The 27097-nt window shown below is 42.6% G+C and overlaps 1 protein-coding gene across 1 annotated transcript in view; it reads right to left on the reverse strand.

Moving 5' to 3' along the window:
* The window catches only part of DNER (delta/notch like EGF repeat containing), a 344793-nt gene that overhangs the window by 120078 nt on the left and 197618 nt on the right, over nucleotides 1-27097 (reverse strand). Inside the window, 1 exon segment of the mRNA XM_073565181.1 lies at nucleotides 23795-23940. Coding sequence (XP_073421282.1) covers nucleotides 23795-23940 — 146 coding nt within the window.

Below are 27097 nucleotides of genomic sequence, written 5' to 3' on the forward strand. Positions count from 1 at the left end.
ATTTCTGAAAACCATTCCCAATATCTATAACAAAGCCCTGTAATGCCCCGGGGTGATAAATAAACCTTTCACACGATAACGAGGACGGCTTGTTAATAAAAAGTTGCTTTAATCTGATTAGCGCCGCTGCATGAGACGCGTGTGAGCCGCATTCCGGATAAGTCGGTGCATTAATCTTCCTGTAGGGCGTACTGGAGTTGTCACTGCTATCAATTTGTGATTCATTGGAGCAGGGTTCCCACAAAGGGTTAATGCTGACTATCTGCGACGTAGGATCTACATCTCGGCAGCAGAAAATTAGACAGTTTAAGTCACTGAAATGTGGAAGCAAAAGAGGAGCTGGCAGTACTACCTTCATCATCAGTCTGCACATGGACATAGAAATGGGATTCTCGCCAGCAGATTGTGCAGCGGACGAGGGGTGGCGTCACTGCTTTTTACAACAAAGACCCCAGCGCAGAAGCATTCGGCTGTCTGTATGGTGCCCTCCGTAGCATGTGTTATCGAAATCAAACATCAGCTGGGAAATGACATGTAAATTCACAGAAGGACTAAATAAACATGGCCATAATGGACAGCTTTGTATCACGCCGCACAGACCAGGGCTGACAAATTTACCCAGCGGCTCCAGCCTAATGAATGTTTAATTATCTGCTGAACATTGGCATTGGCACTGGCACCTACACAATCCGCAAAACACAGATGGCGCTGGGCTGCGACATGCTCATTTAAAGAGACAAGGTCCTCTACATTGGAGAAAGTGCTTGTCCTGCGCTAGTCATGCCATTATTGATGGATACATTCATGGTCGGGGCTTACAGCCAATAAATATAGCATTCATTTTATTATTTATTTCATAATTAATGTGACTGGATTGACAGAAGAGTGGTACATAGAGAGAAGATAAGAGGGGACTATAATGAGAACTGGAAAATTGCTTACCAAATAATCATTTTTCTACAGTTATACTTTAAAGAGAATCTATCACCACTTTTTTGATATGTAATCTCAGAGCAGCATGATGGAGGGGCTGAGACCCTGATTCCAGCGATGTATCACTTACTGGACTGCTTGCTGTCATTTTGGTACAATTACTGTTTTATCTGCTGTAGATCTAGCAGTGTTTAGAATGCTGATTTGCAGCTTTCTCTGTGCACTGACAAAAAGTAGCCAATCAGTGGTAGGGGCGGGGTTACACACAGCAGTGGACTAGAAGGCATGAGACACCTAGTCCTGTAGTGATAATCTCCTGCTGATAAAACAGTGATTTTATTGAAACAGCTACACATAGCCTAATAAGTGACATATGAGTATAGTGCATGATACTAATAATTAGTGCTCCTACTACAAAGAACAGGAGCTGATCGGCAGTACCCAACAACGGCCGATAGACAATGTATGGAGTTTTGGTGTTCCAGCTCTTACATAGCAAAAAACTTCTGACAGATTCTTATTAAGACGATGTGAAGCTTAGTACCGTTTATCTTTATTAAACCTACTATAGATTTGTGAGAATAATATAAGAATATATGAATGGAGAAGTGACCTAACTACTTATAGATCTGTTATACACTCTATAATTACAGGCTGTTCGTTGCTCTGACTTTTTGTATACTGACCAGTTACTTTATTGATCCATGGGTGGTGCACTTTGTTGTGACCACTCAGTCTATGGACCTATTGATCTTTAGGGTGTGTGCACACGCTGCGGATTCTGCTGCGGTTCTGCAGCGGATTTGGCCACTGCGGATCCGCAGCAGTTTCTGCTGCGGAGTACAGTACCATAATATCCTATGGATATTAAAAACCGCAGTGCAGACGGTGCGGATTTTTCCGCGCGGTTTTCCTGCGGTTTCTAAACCGCAGAAAGAATTGACATGTCAATTCTTTCTGCAGATTCCGCTGCGGTTTACCATCTCCTCCATTGTGAAGATGATAAACCGCAGGGCAAAACCGCAGGCCAATCCGCAGGTAAAACCGCAGGTCTTTTGACCTGCAGATTTACCTGCGGATGTTACAAAATCTGCGCGGCCAAATCCGCACCCCAATCCGCAGCGTGTGAACGTACCCTTAGATTTGGTGTTTGCATTTCTTTTTTTCAATAAAACGTATTGATAGTAAATAGAAGCAGCCCGGTAAGGCATGTTTCACACTTCTTTTTTTTCTCGTCAGTTAAAATCCGAGAGAGAGAGAGAGAGAGAAAGAGAGTTTTTACCGTCCGCCAGAAATGATTTCAGGGTTAAATTTCCGGCTGAGATCATTCCTCCTGGCATGCGCAGTACAGAAATGCGGATCCTTCAGCCAAAAAAACGTTACAAGCTCCGTCCGGGCATGTCGGCGGACGCAAAAAAATTGGCAGATCCGCAAAAAAACAGATCCGACGGATGGCCATCCGTCAAGATCCGCCAGTAATGCAAGTGAATGGAAAAAAAAACGGATCCGCAAAAAAAAAATGGCGGATCCGTTTTTTTACGAAAACAGCGGATCTTGACTGATGGAAAAAAACTGAAGTGTGAAACAGGCCTAAGATATTAAATGTACAAGTTACAGGAGCAGTGACCAGAGCGCACTGCATAACCTTACTTCATGGCTTAGTACAAGACACGGCTATCTCTATCACACAAAGATTGTGGAAAGGAGATAACTCGAAATGTTGCAAATATTTTATGCATCTTAAATTAATGCCAAGTGTTATTTTCGGCGATTCATTCGTAACCATGAATACCCAGCCATAAATGTTTTACATTTTGTAATTAGATTTTATTAGCAGGGATGGTAAAAGAGGTCAGATTACTGAACAGACCAGACTTGGCCTTTTCCGGCTATCATTGGGGGTCACGATTAACAACAAGCGGCTACAAAATTCAACAAACAAAATTGGAGCATATAGACCATAATATTGAAGTCCAAAAAGTATCAATTTAAAAATGATTTTAATGGTACAAATATTTAAGAAATAGACTACAATCACAATTATTATAAAAGAGTAACAAACAAATACAGAGCTATTCGACAAGGGTCAGAATGCACCAGTATAGAAAAAACGTGCCGCTTCATGAGCACAACACACAGGTAGGATCAACATATTAATAACACACAGTTGTCCAAAAATGTTCATACTGACAGTGTAGAATAAGACCCGAAAAACGGGGGACATAGTGTGAGCACCTATTCCTGTTAGTCAATGTCCATACAGTATCTCACGGTATTATGCCCCATGAACTTAGCCCTGCCATGGCCAGGAACACAAGAAGGGAGAAAAGGGGAATAGGTAAATTACATGGATAACTTTATCTCTTACCCGTGCTAGTGTCCATGTGTAGGCACGCGCCCCTACGCGAGTTTCGCAGGAACTTCCTTGGGGGGCTCACATTATGTGACTCCACCTCTAGGATGCCATTACATGAGCTTTAGTGGCCAGACTGCAAGGACCAACCACTGTTTTAAAGGGGTTGTTTACTACTCGGATAACTCCTTGTCAATCCCTAGGTTTCCCCTTTATAAAACAACAAAGTTCACACTAGACGTTTTTCAGCGTTTTAGCATCAAAACCTGATCTCTTGGCAGGAGAGAAGTTGCAGAAAAAAATCAGGTTATGTTTCTTTTTTTTTTTTGCTGTGGTTTTGGCATGCTAGATTTGCCTCTTGTGCATGCGGATAAAGTTTAGTGTTGAAGAAAAAGTCCTATTCCATAAAATCAGGTTTTGGCACAAAAAACGCAGTAACACCTGATGCCTGCATTTTTTTCCGCATATTTTTTCACCACCCATTCATTTTAATCAGTGAAAAACATTGAAAAAATACTGAAAGAAGTGTCATGCTCCATTGTACAAAAAAACATGCAGAGCACAAAATCCTGATAACAAAAAAAACAATGTGTGGGCATGAGATTTATGAAATCTCATGGACTTTGCTAGTACTGTAAAACGCAGCTGAAAATTTGCATAAAAAAAAAACCATTAAAAAAAACGCTGCAAAAACGCCTAGTGTGAACTTAGCCTCAAGGCCCCGTCACACATAGCGATCTCGCTAGCGAGATTGCTGCTGAGTCACAAATTTTGTGACACAACGGCGATCTCACCAGCGAGATCGCTGTGTGTGACAGCGATCAGCGATCGGCCCCCCTGCCGGTATCGCTGATCGCTGTAGGAAAGCCTAGGACTTTTCTTTGGTCGCTAGTCTCCCGCTGGCCAGCACGCATCGCTGCGTGTGACAGGTGGGGGACCAGCGATCAGATGGTAACTAACGTACACATCGGGTATCCAAGGGACGTGCGTCCCTTAGAAACCCGATGTGTACGTTAGTTACCAGTGCGCTGATGCAGGGAGCTGGTAACTAACGTACACATTGGGTATACAAGGGACGCACGTTCCTTGGATACCCGATGTGTACATTAGTTACCAGCCTCCTGCATCAGCGCACTGGTAACTAACGAACACAGCGACGCCGCGCGCTCGGCGTCACTGTGCTGATCACTGGTGAAGCTGTCTGACAGCTCACCAGCGATCACATAGCGACTTACCAGCGATCCTGACACGTTGATATCGTTGTCGCGATCGCTGGTGAGTCGTTATGTGTGACGGGGCCTTTATACTCACCTCCAGTGCCAACGCCATTCCAGTGGTGTTGACACTGGCTCTCCCAGGAATCACATGATGTTTTTGCTCTCCCAGGAATCACATGATGTTTTTATGTCATGCAATCCCGGTGGCCAATCAGCACTGGCTTCACTCTCCACTCCCTCCTTCAGAAGCATAACATACATCCAGAGGACGGGAGCACTGCTGCAGCTCTCACTTCCTCTGAAGGCGGGTTACTCTGAAGGAAAGTAGAGTGAAGCGGCTGTTGATTGGCTGCAGGAATCCCGTGACATAACAATGTCACGCAATCTCCCAGGGGAGCCAGTGTCGACACCGCTGGAACGGCCTCAGCCTGGAACGACCCCAGCACCAGAGGTGAATATAAATGTTCTTATTTTACAAGGTGGAAACATAGGGATTGAGAAAGGTTTGTCCGAGTAGTGGACAACCCCTTTGAATTACAAGTACAATTGCAGCTTAACAAATAATGATAATTCGTGCAGCCGATGTAGGTGAAGTAGCGCCCTTACAATTTGTAACATGAATAGGCAAGGAATGGAATAAGTTCTTTCATTAGCACAATGATCTCTATGTACAGCTGATTTTTATTTTGTCAACAGAAGATTCCTTCTCAAGGGAAAATTTGGAAATGTACTGTTGCAATAAAAATTATTCAACCGCCATTGCAAATTGGGTTTTTTAGTAAAATTTCCAAACTTTCTGCTACATGCAAAATCACAATGATGCAAGAACAATGAAAAGGAAAGCTGTAAGCAGGTTTTTGCAATTTAGTCTGAGAGCAGCATGATGTAGGGGCAGAAACCCTGATTCCAGTGATGAGTCACTTACTGAGTTGGGTGTTGTTGTTTTAACAAAATCATTGTTGCATCATCAGGAAATTATCACTAGAGGACTGGTTGTCTCGTGCCATGTAGTCCTCTGACTCTGTATAATCCCACCCCTACCACTGATTAGCAACTTTCTGCCAATGTACAGTGTACACAGAAAGCTGCCAGTAACATGCGTGGGTGGGTTTATTCAGAGCTCAACATTAGAGAACTGCTAGATCTGCAGAAGAGAAAACAGTGATTTTATCAAACCTGCACCAAGCAGCCCAGTAAGGAACACATCGCAGGAATCAAGGTCTCTGCCTCTATAGCATGCTGCTTTCAGATAACAGCAAAAACCTGAGGACAGATTCATTTTAACCCCTTTATGACCTTCGACGTATAGGTACGTTCAAGGTCTACCCCCCTTTGATGCGGGCTCTGGCACTGAGCCCGCATCTTTCCCTGGACATGACAGCTGAAGTGACTAGCTGTCATGTGAGTCTAACAGTCGTGGGTCTCATTCAATAATACAAATTGTCCCGCAAAAAAATAAGCCTTCACATGGCCATACTGATAGAAAAATAAAAAAGTTATGGCTCTGGGAAGAAGGCGAGCAAAAAAGGTAAATGCAGAAATGAAAAATCGCAAGGTCATGAAAGGGTTAAACAGCTCAGCACAACAATTTAACAGAAGATTGCCATGCACAAACAAAGAAAAGATACCAAAGGATAGCTGTTACCCCTCACCTGTCTCAACTCCAGGGTCAGGCTCCATGTCGGATTTCACAAGCTGCTCAGCATACATCACTAGCAACATCAAGGCCTTTTAAGATTGACTTAGGGTACTTTCACACTGTGTTCTGGCATTCGTTCGGTGGCCCATTCGGGGCTTACGTCTGATCCCAGGATTTGGATGTTTGTGCAGACAGGGCCATAGACTATAATGGTCCTGGCAGAGCGAACGTGCACTCTGCCATGCATCATTTTCGGGTGTATACGCCCACTGGAGGCAGACAATCAGATGCCTTCTACTACGTCTGAGTGTCCACCTCCAATAGGAGTACACGCTCAAAAAATGATGGACAGCAGAGCGCATGTTCGCGCTGCCGGCATCATTATAGTCTATGGCCCCGCCCCGTTGGCACATACGTCCAAATCCCATTTTGTGGGGGGTTCAGACGTAATGTCATGATGTGATGGTCTGAAGTAACAGAGAGGGGTCTAAAACTGTCCCTGGAACTGGGACTCTAACTATCCCTGTCCTAGGGGTACTTTTCATGGTAGAGAGGTCTGGGAGAAACAAAGCTGCATGCTCCCTCAGCATGGAAAGTGTCCTTAACCCCCTCAGCCCTGATGAAAAGGAAATCCATTTAAAATAGGACACAAAACACACTGTCTTTAAAGAGGACCTGAGATTCATTCATTACCCGATGTGACCTGCTAACGCCACGTCTCCCAGGGAGATGTGTCACCCTCATGACAGTACCCCAGCTTCTATGAGGGACCACTGAACCCTCAAGACAGGGTTTATATAGATGAGCTGCATAGAAGGACCAAGCTAGTTTACTGGCATTAACCTCTGACAAGCTTTCCTCAGGACCATACCCCTTCCAGTGTACCAAGTATTGCAAAGAGCGGCGAATCATAAGGGAATCCACAATTCTTGACACCTGTAACTTCAAATTATCATCAATAATATCCAGTGGCGGTGGCAAGGGTTACGTCTCCACAGGCGCTACATATTTTTTGAGCAATGACCTGTGGAAATCGTTGTGGATTTTAAAAGTTAGAGGAAGCTCAAGACGAAAAGCCACAGGTTTAATTGCAGCGACCACCTTGTAAGGACCAATAAACCTAGGACCTGATTTCCAGGAAGGAATTTTCAGTTTAATTCTGGAAGACAGCCAAACTAAATCATTGATACCCAGGTCTGGACCTGACAACCATTTCCTATCAGCAATGAGACTGTCTCTGTCCCCCATGATTTTTAAGTTGTTCTGAGACCCTTGCCGTACAGATGGAACCCCAGAAGACTCATCTGTACTGAAGGTACAGAACTGTTGATGGAAGCCATATGCACCAAAAAATGTCGACTTATAAGTGGATTCACTGCGACAATTGCAAACTCAGCTAAGGGTAAAAAAGATGACCAATCCTCCTGATTATCTGACACAAAACACCTGAGGTATGTTTCCAAACGATGGTTTAGACATTTAGCTGACAGTTTGAGGCTAGAACGCAGAAGAAAAGGATAATGCATCCCCAGAGGAGACAAGAATTTAGATGCAAACTGGGTTCCCGGATCTAACACCACATCACAGAGAACCACGTGAAGCTTCACAATCTCGGTGATATACTGTACACCTGAGCTAGGGACTAAGGCTAGTTTCACACTTGCTTTTTTTTGCAGCGCGTTTTTCCCGCAAAAAAACGCATTGAAAAAACGCATACAAACGCATACAGATGCTGCGTTTTTTTCAAGCATTTTTATGAGCATGCATGAAAAAAACGCAGCGTTTTTATGCGTTTGTATACGTTTTTAGTGCGTTTTTACCGCGTTTGCGTTTTTTTCCAACATTAGGTGGCCCCTCACACTAACCCAAACCATGACTTTACTAACCCTAACCCTAACCCTGACCCTGACCCTAACCCTGACCCTAACCCTGACCCTGACCCTAACCCTAACCCTGACCCTGACCCTAACCCTAACCCTGACCCTAACCCTAACCCTGACCCTAACCCTAACCCTAACCCTGACCCTAACCCTAACCCTGACCCTAACCCTAACCCTTAACCAAACCATACCCTGATCCTAACCCTAACCCTGACCCTAACCCTGACCCTAACCCTAACCCTTAACTAAACCATACCCTGATCCTAACCCTGACCCTGACCCTAACCCTGACCCTGACCCTGACCCTGACCCTAACCCTAACCCTAACCCTGACCCTAACCCTAACCCTTAACCAAACCATACCCTGATCCTAACCCTAACCCTGACCCTGACCCTAACCCTAACCCTAACCCTGACCCTAACCCTAACCCTAACCCTAACCCTGACCCTAACCCTAACCCTGACCCTAACCCTTAACCAAACCATACCCTGATCCTAACCCTAACCCTGATCCTGACCCTAACCCTAACCCTAAACCCCCTTAACTAACCCTAACTCTAACCCAAACCCCTAAATTCCATTGTCTAAACTAATGGTAAAAAAAAAACGCATGTGCAAAAAAACGCATACATATAAGCATGCCAATGCGCACATATGCTCACCATAGACTTATAATGGGTGTCTTGCTGTAAAAAAACGCATTGCGCGCGCATGCGTTTTTTTGAGGCAAGTCGGACGCCCAAAAAATGCAACAGGTTGCATTTTGTGCGCCCGAGCACATACCGCAAAAAAACGCATGCGCGGAAAAACGCGTACAAACGCATGTGTATGCGCACATAAGCGCATCCCATGCAAAGTATAGGAAAAAAAAACGCATGCGCTATTTAGCGCTAAAATACTGCGGAAAAAAAACGCAAATGTGAAACCAGCCTTAGCCTTAGGGAGAGCAGGTAAAGGAATGAAGAGCGCCATTTTACTAAACCTATCCACCACAATGAGACGATCACCCCTTTCTGTAAAGTAGGGACAGAGTCGACACTACCACCCCCAGGAAAATTCCAAGATAAAGCATCAGCTTTGACGTTCTTATTCCCAGGATGGTAAGTGACAATAAAATTAAACCTGGTAAAGAACAAAGACCATCTAGCTTGCCTACGATTAAGACGTTTAGCGGATTCAAGGTATAACAGATTTTTATGACCAGTGATAACATTGACCGGGTGGACTACCCCCTCCAAAAAGTGATGCCACTCCTCAAAAGCCATCTTGATGGCCAAAACTTCTCTATTGCCCACATCATAGTTCCTTTCAGCCGCCAATAATTATTTAGAGAAAATGATACATAGACGCCACTTACCAGGGGATGACCCTTGAGACAACACAGCCCTGACCCCCACCTCAGATGCAACAACCTCAGCAATAAATGGTTGGGAAACATTGGTTTGAATGAGTACAGGAGCAGTAGAAAAGCACTTCTTCAACAAAGTAAATGCCTGACGGAGCAGTCTGACCACCTCGAGAAGTCTGTACCTTTCAATAAACTTCCGATAATAATTAGCAAACCCAAAAAAAACGTTGTTGTAACAGTTTCAGATTTTATGGAAGATCCCATTCCAGAACTGCACTGCACAGACCTTATCAGGATCCATCAGGAAACCTGCAGCAGACAGTAAGAAACTCAGGAACCGAACCTCTTGTACGGCGAATATACATCTTTTCTAATTTGACGTACAGTTTATTATCCTGCAAAAACCTGTAACACCTGCTGAGATGTACCTGATGTGATGTGAGACCAGATGAGTATATCAAAACATCATCAAGATACACCGCAACAAACCTAACTTGGACACACGTGTTGTCTGAGAAGTCATTCCGTCTTGTCTTCAGTTGCCATTTGTCTTGGAGTTTGCCAACATCCAGTTCCTTCTGCTGCAATATTTTCTGCAAACTCCTTTGGTTTTGATAACTTTAAACTGATTCTCAGACCTGCTGATTAACCTATCGTTTTCTGAATGCATTAAAAATTGTTATTTAGAGTCTGTTACACTACTATCATCTCTGTGGTTTCTACATTAGACATACATATGGTGCCTGAGCATTCATTTTTGTATTCAGTTGCCATTTGTCTTGGAGTTTGCCACTCCTTTTTATTACAATGGACGTTGATTCCCAATCTAAATTTAATTATGTCACCTGACAAGCGTTAATGTGTTATTACTTCTTATACATTTTTCTACTTATTGAAAATCCAATAAAAACAATTGTAAAATTGAATAGAATGTAAATTTCTCTACATGAGGCCATTTAATTTTTTTAGTATTACCGTAAGCAATTTTACGAGTTCTATGGGATTAATTTACTAGCTAGACCATACTATTCCAGCATATTTACAGCGCACGTTAATTTATCCTCTAATAGTCTATGCACTGCCCACTTCAGCAGCTTTGTTCAATATGCATTAAAAATGTGGCCATTATTGAATAAATTAGCATTAGTAGGGACATTATACTTCTCATTTAACAGGATTTACAATTAGAACTTAGGACGATAAAGGAGACAGATCATGGACCTCATTAAACGTCAGTCATTTGATCTCTCAAGTGCACACACAAGCATGACACTTGCACCACTTAATCGAGTTGCAAAAATATATTTTTCTATAGCTAATCCGGGTTTCAAACAACTTCTGCTGAGCTGGAAAACCTATCCTATTTGTGCTTGTAAACTGGTAGCGCAGAAATGATGGTTGAGAGGTCTGCCCAGCAACAGTCCCCATATTACACTTCTGTGCACATATCCATTTTATGATTTCACAGGGCCAGTGTTAAATCATAAAAAGCATCAATGAAAGTGAAAATTACGCTATATTATCGCAACTAAAGTATAACACAGATAAAGCTTCTGCCTGCAGCCACCACTAGAGGGACCCTAGGATCTTACTGTATACTGGAATATACTCAATAAGCCATATGCAGAAAAATCCCCTAGTGGTGGAAAAGATAATCAGAGTGTTATGTTTTAAGGCTGGATTCACACGTAGCGGAACTCTAACGGAAATTACCGCGAGAATTCCGGAATTCCATTCCGCGGGAAAATCGCATTTTAAATTCCCGCGATTTTCCCGCGGAAAAACTAGCATTTTGCAAGCGTAATTAGCTTGCAGAATTGCTAGTGTTTTCCAAGCGATCTGGAGCATCGCTTGGACAACTGATTGACAGGTTGGTCACACTCGTCAAACATAGTGAACATGGAATTCCGGAATTCTCGCAGTAATTTCCGCGAGAGTTCCGCTACGTGTGAACCCAGCCTTAAAGGGAACCTGTCAGGTCTGATAACGCTATTAACCTACAGATATAGGGATGATCTACAGGTTAACAGCGATATATAGGTGACTGGTCGCAGTTATAAAAGTGAGGTACCTGGGAGAAAATTAACTTCTTTCCTCCAGGGAGCCTCCAGCTTTCTGTCATGCAGGAGCAATTACAGTCACTGTACACAGCACCGGGAGTGCTGGCTGTAATCACGCCCTGGCACTGACTGACAGTCGGCTCTACACTGATGAACTGTGAGATGTCAATTAATGCAGGAGTGTGCTTACAGCTGGTGCCCTCAGTGCTGTGAATGTAATTGCTCCAGGGACACCAGCATGACTGAAAGCCGGCGGCTAGCAGGAGAAATAAAGTTCAATTTCCCCTGGTGCCCGCACTCTTAGTATTGATGTTAGCAACCACATAACACATTTTACTTGTAGATTAACCCTACATCTGCAGGTTGGGGTGCTTTAACATTGCATCTTGTCACATGCTTGGTAGCCCCATCGGGGCTTACGTCCAACCCCGCCTGCCCGCAAAACGGGATTCGGGAGTATGCGCTGACGGGGCTATAGGCTATAATGATGCCGACAGAGCAAATGTGTGCTCTGCTGTGCATCACTTTCTGACATATACACTTATTGGAGGACACTCAGACGTAAATACGTAATAGACTGCATTTTGGTGTCCACCTCCAGTAGGCATATAAGTCTGTATAAGTCTATAAGTCTGTCATATAAGTCAGTAAGTCTGAGTCCCGTTTAGCTGGGCCACTGAGCGTATGACAAAACACAATGTGAAAGCACCCTTAACAGCACTATCGGAAGTAGCAGGTTCCTTATAAGCAGGAAATTTGGAGGTCTGGAGCAAAAACTTCGGACTGACCACTGCAATATTAACTAAGTAACTATTAACTCTGACTAAACCATTCTCCAAACTGCCACCAATCTGTAATCCAGGATAGTGACAGGTTTACAATAATCTTATTACGGATTTGGCATAGCGCAAAAAAATAACTTTGAAAGCTATGATCCAAGTTACGGTAATAATTCAGTAAGAAGCTGCTCTCCTGAATAAACAAGCTTGCTTTTCTGAAGTTCCAGTAGTTGGGTACATCATCACAAAAAACATATCAGAAAAAAGGCAGCTCTATTTTCTAACTCCAGGACGCATAATTAAAGAGGTTGTCCACTACTTTTACAATGATGCCCTATCTTTAGGATCTGTCTTACAGAACTACACGAGAGGACCAAGCCAATGATCTGAAGAGAGCTGGGACCACAGTTTCAAACACTACAATGTTATTATGTCGACGTCAAGTATTAAAATCTTGCAGGGCACGCAAGGTCCTCCTGCTCACGCCAGCACATGTCCAGGCTCATTTGAAGTTCATCAATGACCATCTGGATGATCCACAGAAGGCAAGGGAAAAGATTATGTGGTCAGACGAGACCAAAATAGAACTTTTTGGTATTAACTCTGCTCGCCGTGTTTGGAGCAAGAAGAAGGATGAGTACAACCCCAAGAACACCGTCCCAACCATAAAGCATGGTGGGGGAAACATTACACAATGGGGGTGCTTTTCTGCAAAAAGGACAGAGGATGAATGGGGTCATGTATCACGAGATTTAGGCAAACAACCTCCTTCCCTCAGTAAGTGCATGGTTGAGTCTTCCAGCATGACAATGACCCAAAACACACACCAGTGCATCTAAGGAGTGGCTCTATAGGAAGCATTTTAAGGTCCTGGAGTGGCCTAGCCAGTCTCCAGACCTGGACCTAATAGAAAATCTTTGGAAGGAGCTGAAACTTAATGTTGCCCAGCTACAGCCCCAAAACCTGAAAGATCTGGAGAAGATCTGTATGGAGGAGTGGTCCAAAATCCCTGCCGCAATGTGTGCATACTTGGTCAAGAACTACATCTGACCTCTGTAATTGCAAACAAAAGTTTCTGTACCAAATATCAAGTTCTGTTTTTCTATTGTATCAAATACTTATTTCATGTAATAAAATGAAACAATAAAATGAAAATTAATTATGCAAAAATCATACAATGTGATTTTCTACATTTTTTTTTAGTTCCTGTCTCTTACAGTTGAATTGCACCTACAATAAAAATTACAGACCTCTCCATTTTTTGTAGGTGGGAAAACTTGCAAAATTAAATATTTTTCCCCACTGTATACATGTATATGGCAACCAAGGCCAATAATTCACTTCACGTACACGGCTTGTCACTGAAGGTGGTTTGGGTTGAAATACCTGTCCTGCGGGCTGGCAATTAGTCTAGGAGGAGGAGCAGCTGCTTGGCCATTCAATTAGAGTAACTTTACCGTATGACATTCAGTTATCTGTATATTGAAAGAAAGAAATCCTAATTGTGAACCTGTCACTGACCTGGATACCAGTTTGGGATGCGGGGCTTATATCCTGCTGACTGGTTCATTAATATACCTTATTTTAGAATAGCAAATTGTCACATGCATACCAGACAAAGACTAAGGGCTAACAAGACTATTTTTCTTTAAAAAAAAATCAAGAAACACATTTTAGTGGCTGGTAAAATATAGAAAAATGTTAACTGTTTTTCTGTCTGCCCTAGCACAGTTGGAATATGTTTATTACAGACCAGTAGCACAGCTACCGAAGGTGGTTGGTGGGAGAGGGGGGCGCTGAGACTCAAACTCCCTGCACTGCCATCCGGCCGCTATGGTGCCCTTGCAAGCACCACAAGTTCAACTGTATCGGCTAGATGCTGATACAGTTGAAAGCACTGATGAGACAGGAAGCGTCACGCTCCTTCTCCTATGTGTCACGGGTGTATCAGATGCTACAGACAGTGGCTCTGCATCTGGCTGCAGAAGGACTCTGTGTTTGGCATTGCAGACGCCTTCTTAATCCTTCTGACTTTTGGACCCAGTAGCAACTTCCCTCCGACCCTAATTGACACGCCTGGACCTGGTTGTTTATAGACTCTCAGTCTGCTTCAGGGAGTCGCCGGTGATATTCACTTTTTCCCTTGTGAAGGCTTGGCGCTATAGCAGTCGGCTTAATTCCTCTCTGGTGCTGTTGGACTTCCGGTCTTACCTCTTTGAGTCTTCTCAAGCTAAATTGCTTCCCCCCCTTCTCCTCTTTACTGTACAGTGGGGACTGACAAGTACTCATCTCCCCTTCCCTATTCAGGGCCTAGCTCTAGGGATATACAGAGCTTCGGTTCCTGCATGGCGAATGGTGTGGAACCTATATAGAGACGGTAGGGGAGGCAGGGTGCTATTAGATCTGCCTAGGGGTCTCCACTTTCCCTTTCTCTAGCGTTTGGGCTTCCTTCCCCTCTTCCCCATGTGTTGCACTTAGTCTTCCCACACTGAGCGTGACACCATGATTCCCCATCCCAGTTTCTGACGTCCATGACGCAGACACTGATGGGTCACGATGATGTAATTACTTGGCGCCCGCAGTCCTGAAATATGCGGGTGCCCGAAGCAGTGGGGGAATGAGGAGAAGTGACTAGTGTAGTTTGTTTAATAGGGAGTGCATTATACTGTAAGGAGGCCTATGTGTAATGCATTATACTATAGAGGCTCATGGGGAGTGCATTATAGTATATAAAGTCTGCCTATGGAGGGTCCATTATACTATATAGAGTTGGCCTATGGGGAGTGCATTATACAATATATAGTCTGCCTATGGAGAGTCAATTATATTATATAGAATCTGCCTATGGGAAGTGTATTAAACTGTATAAAAGCCTATGGGAAGCTGATTATACTATATACAGTTGTGGCCAAAAGTATTGACACCCCTACAATTTTGTCAGATAATACCCAGTTTCTTCCTAAAAATGATTGCAAACACAAATTCTTTGGTATTATTATTTTCATTTAATTTGTCTTAAATGAAAAAACACAAAAGAGAATGAAGCAAAAAGCAAAACATTGATCATTTCACACAAAACTCCAAATATGGGCCAGACAAAAGTACTGGCACCCTCAGCCTAATACTTGGTTGCACAACCTTTAGCCAAAATAACTGCGACCAACCGCTTCCGGTAACCATCAATGAGTTTCTTACAATGCTCTGCTGGAATTTTAGACCATTCTTCTTTGGCAAACTGCTCCAGGTCCCTGATATTAGAAGGGTGCCTTCTCCAAACTGCCATTTTTTGATCTCTCCACAGGTGTTCTATGGGATTCAGGTCTGGACTCACTGCTGGCCACCTTAGAAGTCTCCAGTGCTTTCTCTCAAACCATTTTATATTGCTTTTTGAAGTGTGTTTTGGGTCATTGTCCTGCTGGAAGACCCATGACCTCTGAGGAGACTCAGCTTTCTCACACTGGGCCCTACATTATCCTGCAAAATTTGTTGGTAGTCTTCAGACTTCATAATGCCATGCACACGGTCAAGCAGTCCAGTGCCAGAGGCAGCAAAGCAACCCCAAAACATCAGGGAACCTCCGCCATGTTTGACTGTAGGGACCGTGTTTTTTTCTTTGAATGCCTCTTTTTTTCGCCTGTAAACTCTATGTTGATGCCTTTGCCCAAAAAGCTCTACTTTTGTCTCATCTGACCAGAGAACATTCTTCCAAAACGTTTTAGGCTTTTTCAAGTAAGTTTCGGCAAACTCCAGCCTGGCTTTTTATGTCTCGGGGTAAGAAGTGGGGTCTTCCTGGGTCTCCTACCATACAGTCCCTTTTCATTCAGACGCCGACGGATAGTACTGGTTGACACTGTTGTACCCTCGGACTGCAGGGCAGCTTGAACTTGTTTGGATGTTAGTCGAGGTTCTTTATCCAACATCCGCACAATCTTGCGTTGAAATCTCTTGTCAATTTTTCTTTTCCGTCCAAATCTAGGGAGGTTAGCCACAGTGCCATGGGCTTTAAACTTCTTGATGACACTGCGCACGGTAGACACAGGAATATTCAGGTCTTTGGAGATGGACTTGTAGCCTTGAGATTGCTCATGCTTCCTCACAATTTGGTTTCTCAAGTCCTCAGACAGTTCTTTAGTCTCCTTTCTTTTCTCCATGCTCAATGTGGTACACACAAGGACACAGGACAGAGGTTGAGTCAACTTTAATCCATGTCAACTGACTGCAAGTGTGATTTAGTTATTGCCAACACCTGTTAGGTGCCACAGGTAAGTTACAGGTGCTGTTAATTACACAAATTAGAGAAGCATCACATGATTTTTCAAACAGTGCCAATACTTTTGTCCACCCTCTTTTTTATGTTTGGTGTGGAATTATATCCAATTTGGCTTTAGGACAATTCTTTTTGTGTTTTTTCATTTAAGACAAATTAAATGAAGATAATAATACCAAAGAATTTGTGTTTGCAATCATTTTCAGGAAGAAACTGAGTATTATCTGACAAAATTGCAGGGGTGTCAATACTTTTGGCCACAACTGTAGAGTCTGCCTGTGGGGAGCGCATTATACTATATAAAGTCTGCCTATGGAGAGTCCATTATACGATATAGAATTTGCCTATAGGGAGTGCATTATATAATATGATGTCTGCCTATGAGAGTCCATTATACTGTATCGAGGCCTATGGGGAGTTGATTATACTATATAGAGTTTGCCTATGGGGAGTACATTATACAATATCAAGTATGCCTATGGAGAGTCCATTATACTATATAGAGTCTGCCTATGGGGAGTGAATTATAGAATATAGAGTCTGCCTATGGGGAGTGCATTTTACTACATAGAGTCTGCCTATGTAGAGTCCATTTAACTGTATAGAGGCCTATGGATGTACATTATGCTACATAGAGTCTGACTATGGGGAGTCTGACTAGTCTCCTGTACTCCTCGGTCCCCATCAGCTTTTAACCCCTTAGTGATGGGGCCAATTTTTTAAATTCTGAGCAATGTCACTTTATGTGGTAATAACTCTGGAACGCAACAAATCCCAGAGGTTTTGAGACTGTTTTTTTCGTGACACATTATAATTTATGATAATGGTAAATTTAGGTTGATATGTTTTTTGTTTATTTATAAAAAATATCACAAACTTGACAAAAATGTAAAAAAAATTGCAATTTTCAAACTTTGAATGATTATCCCTTTAATCCAGGTAGTCATACCACACAAAAACAATAATAAATAACATTTCCCACATGTCTGCTTTACATCAGCACCATTTGTAAACCGCTAATTTATTTTCTTAGCTTTTTAGGAGGTTTAAAAGTAATTTTTCATATTTTCAAGTAAATTTAAAAATGTTATTTTTTGAGGAATATATCCATGTTTGAAGTGACTTTAGGGGTGCTATATATTGGGAAACCCCAAAATTGATAACTTTTTAAAAACAGCACCCCCTGACATATTGAAAACTGCTGTCAGGTATTTTATTAACCCTTCAGGTGATTTCCATGAATTGATGTAAAGTGGTATAGCAGGAATGAAAAAGTGTTTGTTTACCATCTAAATGTCGCTAACTTCTGAAGTGACCGCTATAGCGGAGAGACTCTAAGGCCGCTATTTGACATGAACTGCTATGGCAAACATCAGGACCACACAATCATGATCTTGGTGTGTCAATTAGATTAAAGCGGAAGCCCCCACAATCTATTAACCATTTATTTGATGTAGTCACTCTTGACATCAGCAGCTAAGGGGTTAAATAGATATGAACGCTGACAACACTGAGCATTTGTGATACAGCAAGATGTCAGCTATAGTGGACAGCCGACAGTTGCTGGATTGTCACCTGTATGGGAAGACTATTCTCTTATATCTCAGGTCAGTTAAAAGACGTATTGGCTGTCATGAAGGGGTTAAACTATGTTTTTCTCTCAAACGCTGCAGAGCTTCAGAATGAAGTAGCGTATATATGGCTGAAATCATACAGCCAGCTTCTGATATATGATGTCTGTGGATTAGAAAGCTGGTATCATCTTGGACAACTTCTTTAAGTGTAGGTGTTCAATTAACTAAAGAAAATGTGTTCGCTTATCTGATTTCAAGGTATCAACCTCTACTGTGTAATCACTTGTAATGTATGATTTACAGTATTTGCATCATGTATAAAGACATATAACTTGACATTTTACTGATTTTTAAACTTCTCTTAATCCAGGAAGTAAAGGAGAAGCAAACAGATGTGTTTCAATATCCCAAGACCTCATGTACATACAATGCCTTTGATTTTTCAAGAATCCTCCATATTAAGGTTTGGGGTTTTTAGGAAAAAATGTGAAATGCTCTATTGCATTCAGTCTTATTGAGGTGGTCTCCTCATAAGGCATCGCTGGGAACTCCATGAGCCAAAGGAAAGGATTTCATACATATGTCATTATTATGTGCATCATCCTTTACATAGAGATGTCACCAAAGTACAATGGTTACAGAATAACACAATATTTCTGGTGGTTTACACGGGCTGTAAATGGAGGAGCAGAGAGAGGGCATCTAATGAAAAATCTACATGACAAGGCGAACTGCACATATAATTAGAATTTGATCTGTTAACGTATTTCCTGCACCAGTTACAAATAATAAAGAAATAATAGAATATTTGACATTTCCATAGCTCTAAGTATAATTCTATTTAATGGATTTTGTTTTTCTCAAGAATAAGCATTCAGCCTCAAGAGCAATGTGAGTAGACTACTAGGAATTGCCCTGCAGGCCCTATGTACAAGCCGTGTTCACATTATATACATATAGAATAAAAATGTATAAATCATTCGTGTTCTAGTGAATAAATGTCTGTATGAAATACCAGTTTTATATTGTTAGGGTGCCACATGGCCAAAAACTGTATTGTAAGAACACTTTTTTTTGCGGTACAGCGATAAATTTAGCTTGTACAGGGTTAGACAATTGACACATAAAATAGTGGACTGACAATGGTGAAATTTTACAAATGCTTGATAAAACCTGCTGGCAATCTCTCCAGCAGCACTTCCTTCACGCTGTCACAGTTTGTTGCAAATTTTTCTTTCTTGTTTACCTCACATAAAAGTAGCATCCTTGTATGTCAAGTTGTGTATTGTTGAGGTCTCCTCACTCAGCTACCATGTAACAGTTTTTCATCCCAGCCATCTCTGTTGTGGCAATCTTCTTCACACACAGAACTCAGCTTTCAGACTCTTCATGTGGCTATCTCTTGTCCTATCGGTAGATAATCTTCACCCTATCACACAACTATCACCTCAAGATGTTGGTGGATGCGCTTTAAGTTTCCCTCTGAGGTGTGACTCTGTCAATCTTTACCTTTTGAATCAAATAATTAAGGCTACTTTCACATTTCCGTGTTGAAGCATCAGGCGCGATGCGGCGAAAAATGTAAAAACCGGATCCAGCGCCTGCTGCCACCGGATCCGGCTTTTTTCCCATAGACTTACATTATTGCCACATTGCGCCTGATGGCCATGCGGTGTGTCCGGCTTTAGCCGGAAACGGCAAAAAAATGCCTGTCCGGCGTCTGCAAAAAAACATTCCATGCAACGTTTTTTGACAGCGCCGGACTGCTTTTTTGCAGAGCGCATGCGCGAAGACTCTCTTTCCCTCTCCCTCTCCTGCACCATATCCGGCAAAAACAGATGATCCGGCGGGCTGCGGCTTCTACCGGATCAGGTTTGACAACTTTTCGCCGCAGCCCGCCGGATTTAAAATCCGGAAATGTGAAACCAGCCTAAGGCAGCACTCTGTAGCGCCATAGCATGCAAACATGAAATATGAAAATTGAATCGCATTACTGCACTAGAAATATGAAAAAATAAGAATGCTTAGCTCATAAATTGGCCAATTCATTTGTACCTGGCAGCCACGGTAAGGCGATTCTCGTTGCCAGGGATCTAATGCCAATCCTCTTTTACACAGTCTATATCTCTCTGGGAACCTAATGTGAATCCACTCTTAGACTAAAGTCTATATCTCTGTGGAGGTGTAGGGTCCTGTTGCAATTAAAAACGCCTGTTGAGATCTAATTTGTGTTTGGATGTGACGGTCAGTTTTTTGATGTTGTATGTATTGGCCTTCTGACTGAACACTCCGCCCCTTAGCTTCAGGCGTTTTTAATTGCAAAAGGACCCTACACCTCCATAGAGATATATACTTTAGTCTAAGAGTGGATTCACATTAGGTTCCCAGAGAGATATAGACTGTCTAAGACAGGATTGGCATTAGGTCCCTGGCAACGAGAATCGCCTTATCGTGGCTGCCAGATACACATGAATTGGCCAATTTATGCGTTAAGCATTCTCATTTTTTCATATTTCTAGTGCAGTAATGGAATTCAATTTTCATATTTCATGCTTAATGCTATAGCACTACAGAGTGCTACCTTATTTGTTTGATTGTATTTGAGTTGGCGACTCTAGGTAAGCACCTGTTCAGGCCTGATTTGTGTTTGGATGTGAAGGTCAGTTTTTCTTGATAATCCTCACCTTTTGGGCTTGCTCACATGGGCGTATACATCGGACGAGTGCTATACAATTTTATATCAGAAAACACACTGACCAATGCTATTCAATGGGGCAGTGCTGATACCTGATTTTTTTCACTGACAAAATCTGTAAGTCAAAGAAATCGTAGCATGCTGTAATTTCACTTTGAAATTGGATGCCACTTACCCATTCAAGTCTATGGGCGTGTGGAAAACAACGGACTGCACTCGGATGACATCCGCAGACTCGCAAAATGTAGAAGATGGAGAGCAAAATTCATCTAAGAGAATCAGATCACACTATGCTGACACTTGGTTCAAACTCTGAACAGTTTTATCAGAGTGCCAACAGCATAACTGACCCGATCTACAGTCGTGTGACACTATCCATTCTGTAATAGCTTAGGCTGGAGTCACACATAGCGACTCACCAGCGATCCTGACAACGATATCAATGTGTCAGGATCGCTGGTGAATCGCTATGTAATCGCTGGTGAGCTGTCAAACAGACAGCTTCACCAGCTGTGCACGTTAGTAACCAGCGTGCTGAAGCAGAAAGCTGGTAACTAACGTACTCATCGGGTATCCAAGGGACGTGCATCCCTAGATACCCGATGTGTACATTAGTTACCAGCAGATCGCTGGTCTCCCGCCTGTCACACGCAGTGATGTGTGGTGGTCAGCGGGAGACCAGCGACCAAAAAAAAAGTCCTGGCCTTTCCTGCAGCGATCAGCGATACCGGCAGGGGGGCCGGTCGCTGATCGCTGTCACACACAGCGATCTCGCTGGTGAGATTGCTGTTGGGTCACAAAAATTCTGACTCAGCAGCGATCTCGCTAGCGAGATCGCTATGTGTGACGGGGGCTTTACTCTCACGCAGGTCCCCTTCAATGAAACACGCTACTTTGACTATAAGTGAGACCTGAACTGTTCGAATGCTGCTCTGTGGAGCTCACTAAACTGAGATAATGTCTCTTTCCCACTCCCTAGCTAGCTTTGACGCAAGCATCTGTCATGATCCGGGTTGGATTATGACAGATAAATGCACAAGTAACCTTTTTTTTTCCTTAAGCTGTGTGCTTAAAAGTAGTTTTACACCCGGTGGCCATTAAGGTTATTGCACTGTGGTGATTTCAGTTCTAGTTTTGCCCCCAGTGGTAGTTAGGGTCACTGCACTCTGGTTACTTTAGTTTAGTGCACGTGATTATCACTAACAGGTGTGATTGCTCTGGCTTAACTATATAGGAGTGTCTTGTTCTCTCACTCACTGTTGGTGATATTGGTCATTTCCAACCATCCTTGGTGGAGGAAGGAGCTTAAAAGAGTTCTTTGCAGCACAGTCAGAGTCCTGGTGTGGAAGGATCCACAGTGACGAGTTCCTTGCAGCCCTGACAACGCTTGGTGATATAGCAGCTATTCAGGAGGAAAGCTGCATTCTGGTGCTGGACTCTGTTGCTGGGAGCAAGAGCAACAGAGCAAAGCTAAGTGGTGTTATCCCTGTTTGTGCCTTTCCTTTTGTGTGTTTCAGTGCAGGGGTGGGATTAGTTTCTGCACCGACCATTTCCCTAGAAAGGGCTAGGTGCAGGGCGAGCTATGGTTTTTAGGTATCCTGCTCGGCGACAGGTGCGGAGCCTGTATAGGGACTGTCAGGAGTGTAGAGACACTGACTCAGGGGAGTGCAGTAGGTCTCCACGTCCCCGTTCCCTATCGCAGGGCCCTCCATTGTATCGGTTTCCCTGGTGTTTCCCTTTATTATTTAAATTTGCCCTGCTGGAGGCGGTGTGTCTAGATACATGTGTAATTCTAAAATTCGCCTGCTGGAGGCAGTGTATCCAGCTGCACGTTACAATATTTAAATTCGACCTACTGGAGGCGGTGTATCCAGGGTCACGTGTGTCAGAGAAATTTGCCCTGCTGGAGGCGGTGTGTCCAGTCACACGTGACCATCATAGCATCTTTCTCTACTGCACAGCTGATCTTATTTTCTACCGATCTGCGCATTTTGTGTGTGTCTGACTTACACTGGTGGGAACACAAGTAGTCTACGATATCTTAGATTTGACTAGCGGTCATGAAAGCTCTTACATTTCATTTAGAAAATAACAGTGAGGTTCTTGTGGCATCAACCCTTAACTTTTGCAAAAGAGTGGCTGGTTGATTTTCAGCTGTCTTATAGGCAGATGCTGAGAGGGAAGGGGAGGGAGGTGAGCATCTAAATGTTTTGTATAAATCAATGGGTTGGAGAGAGCTTAGGACTCTCCTGGAATGTAACTACTGCACACACTCAGCCAGGGTCCAGAGGCCAAGCTCCATTGGAAACCAGCTATACACTATGTAAGAGAAAAGCTCTCAACTTGATTATTTTTTATTCTCTTTAACTAACTAAAACAATTTAATAACATGAAAATACCCCTTTAATATTAAACGAATGTATTATGCTATTAGCTAGTTTAATTATGTGCATATAAGAACACCTAATATATTTACTGGAAAGGCTAAATCAAAGTTGAAACTGAAAATATAAAAATGGTTCAGTTTGAACTACCTTTTTAATATTGTTAGCTACAATTTTGATTTAGCCTTTGAGTCAGGAGCTACTAGGAATCAGAACATTCCTAACTAGTTACTTCAGGACATACCACAAAACACAAAATCTTGTTTTGATTCTAAAAAGATTTATGCCCATTTCAGCTTTCCACCCAGGCACATCAAGGGGGCTAGAAGACTGTAAAATACAGAGTAAGGAGTCTGTTCTCATCAATCTGGGCTCCTTAATGGCCGTGGGAAGCTGGACTCACCCAGATATGGAGGCTAAGTAGGATACATGTTTATTGCTATTGTACGTCTTTTGATATTTTGCCTGATTCGCTGTTGATAATATCTTTGGATATATTGTATATCTTGTATGTTTTTTTTATATTGTCTTGCATATATTTCTCATTATCATTTCAGCAACTGAATTATTTCACGTAGCCATTGTGTGTGAATCTACTGTATTTAGTATGTAATATCACTCATCCGGAAAAACAACCCATTTCCAGAATTCATGGATTCACTCACCTCTTTCTTCTTGGTAACGCATTCTCCTTTTCCAAAGCAATGAGGGGCCTCGGGGCTTCTTCCTTCCGGTATGCAGTCAGTGACTTTAACTACCACCACAAGCCGTAAAGCCACAATGCACTTACTCACAGAATCGTTCACAAAGCCTAGAACATAATGTTAAACCACTGTTATCTAAATATAAGCTGTAGAGAAAATCATGCCGCTGCTGTCTACATCAATTATCCATATGTTTCCATGAGGTCTCATTTATAATTGCCTTGCTTTAAGGCGACACAATCATTGTTACAGATTTTGATGCCAATGTACAGCATACTTCTCCCTATGCACTGGAAAGGGTGACATTATGGTGACAATCTGCAGCATAAATTGACATGTTGTAGGTGTAAATCCGCAGTGCAGGCGAATTGGCGCTGATCATTTCTTCTGTAGCGTGTGGCGGACGTTTGATAAGATCTCATAGCTATGCTGCTCAGATAAGGATCGTGGTTGAAACGCGTCGCTTTTTCTCTTCTTGTTGCTACAAGCCTAGTGTTATGCCGCTTTAGCATTTATTAAATAAAGTATTTTTGAATTTTACTCAGGAGCTGGAACAACTCTTCTTATATGTCATAAGTGTGATCATGACGGAGATCTGTGCACCTGGAGGATCCAATTTGGTGATCTGACATATTCCCACTTCATTTTTTGCTACGCTGCTATTGTAATTCACTGTGGATTTTATACCCGCAAGTTAGGAAGGAAAATCGAAAGCGTATCTGTACCCTTATAAAGTACAAGTCCACAAGTTGTTACAGGTTTTATCTGCTATTTAACAGCCTGCATCTCCGTGCTTCAGGATTTCTTTAGGTCACTGTACATAAGCAATGGAAACCACTAAGACCTCTTATATTTTCAGCATGCAAATAAGCAAAACTAGTGAAAAATGTGCAGAGGGAGCAATAACCTGTGTTCATCCGGTCAGAGAGTCCTGGAGAAACATTAACTGCTGTTTCAATTGTGTCATTTTACAAATCAACAATATAAGTGAATGTTACGGTATATTTTTTACTGAAAAATGATTTTTCCAACCTTTTACACTTAGCTAAATTCACTGTTCAAATCTGTTTACAGTGAAGACAGGTTTTCAGCTCACTGAGGGATCAGATTACAGTCGCTGCTCACAGCAGTTTTATAGAAATTAAATGAAAGGGGGATAAGGGTCCAATGTGAAAACTGCTCAAAAATGAAATAATTAAATGGCCAGAAATATTGTTATTCCTTATGTTCACACATGACAGCTTATTCTGCAAAGTTACCTGAAATGATAGCTTCACTTTAACACTAATTACTTCACATGCTGGTTCCTTAAAGGGAATCTGTCACCCCTTTTTTGAGATTTCATATAATGATGTCATTCAATTGTGTGTCACATAAGGATTCTCTTAGTATTTTTGCTTCCCCCTGACCCCGCACCTTTCATGCATAAATACCTTTTTGATATCGGTTCAGATGTATGTAAACTGCCGCAGTCTGGTCCGCTGGGCGGGGCTTATTCACCTGCTCCCCCCCTCCCTGTCTTGCTCTACACAAGAAGAAATGCGTAGAGCAAGACAGGGAGGGGGGGGAGCAGGTGAATAAGCCCCGCCCAGCGGACCGGACAGTGGCAGTTTACATACATCTGAACCGATATAAAAAAGGTATTTATGCATGAAAGGTGCGGGGTCAGGGGGAAGAAAAAGTACTAAGAGAATCCTTATGTGACACCCAATTGAATGATATCATTATATGATATCTCAAAAAAGGGGTGACAGATTCTCTTTAAAAAAGTAATGAAGTGAAGTGTGACATATTTATTAGACATAGGCCGTGACAAAGGTAAAAAGTGGCAAAAACAGCATAGAAAGTCACAAGATCATGATATGCCCATGGGACGGTGTTTAAAGGGAACTATCAGCTGAAACAAACTGTCCAATCATGCATGCATCAGGCACTGGCTGTATTAACTCAGCCAGGTATGTTTGACTCTGAAACAATAAGACATTTCAGAGAATACTAGTCGGACAGGGAGCGTCTCCGGTGGCTCCTCCCCGCCAACAGACCTGGAGTGACAGGTCTCTACCGACAAGCGCGTATAGGCAGAGACCTGTCAATCCAGGGCAATGGGTGGAGAAAAGGAGCCAAGGACCCGCCAGACAGACTAGTAAATAGCGCAGCATTTCAGAGTCAAACATACTTGAGTTAATGCAGCCAATGCCTGATAAATATTGCCCATTCCATGAGTAGCATGTATCACCTAACTTAGTCCCTTTAAACAGTGTCCCATTTAACAGTAAGCCCCCTTAAAAGTAATCCCTCAATTATTGGAAGACAGGGCCATATTCAGCAGGTATAATAGCAGCTACTAAAACGTAATACTATGAACAAGGCTCTTTGGCTAGTTTCACATTAGCGTTTTTTAGCGCTGCGCTTCGTGCGCAACAAACGCATGCAAAAAACGCATCATGCGTTTTGCATGCGTTTGCGTTTTTTAGGCGTATGTGTTTTAACCAGTTTGTAGCTATGTTAACTGTTAAAACGCAAGCGATTTCTAACGCAGGCGTGCGCATGTCCGTCCGTTGGACGGACCCAAAAATGCAACAGGTTGCGTCGGGCAAGCCTAGGCGCACACTACAAAAGAACGCATGCGCACGAAAACGCATACGTGCGCGTGCAAACGCTAGACCATGCGCCTGCCATGTTAAACATAGGGGCGCATGGTGCATGCGCATGGACGCGCACGATGCGCTGCGCTAAAAAACGCTAATGTGAAACCAGCCTAAAGGGGAATCTGGCAGCAGGATTTCACACCCCAAACTATTTACATCACGTTGTCAATTATTATGCAAATTGGATTATTATTGGATAATTAGGATTATTTAGTCTAGAAAAAAGACTGAGGGGCGATCTAATAACCATGTATAAGTATATAAGGGGACAATACAAATATCTCTCCGAGGATCTGTTTATACCAAGGAATGTGAAGGTCACAAGGGGGCATTCTCTGCGTCTGGAGGATAGAAGGTTTTGCCACCAACATCGAAGAGGATGCTTTACTGTTAGGGCAGTAAGAATCTGGAATTCCCTGCCTGAGGAGGTGGTGATTGCGAACTCAGTCGAGGGGTTTAAGAGAGGCCTGGATGTCTTCCTGGAGCGTAACAATATTGTATCTTACAGTTATTAGGTTCTTTAGAAGGACGTAGATCTGGGGATTTATTCTGACGGAATATACGGTGAACTGGATGGACAAATGTCTTTTTTCGGCATTGCTAACTATGTTACTAT

The sequence above is a fragment of the Dendrobates tinctorius genome, unplaced genomic scaffold (assembly GCF_039654945.1).
Source record: "Dendrobates tinctorius isolate UK_male_01 unplaced genomic scaffold, ASM3965494v1 ptg000572l, whole genome shotgun sequence".
NCBI lineage: Eukaryota > Metazoa > Chordata > Amphibia > Anura > Dendrobatidae > Dendrobates > Dendrobates tinctorius.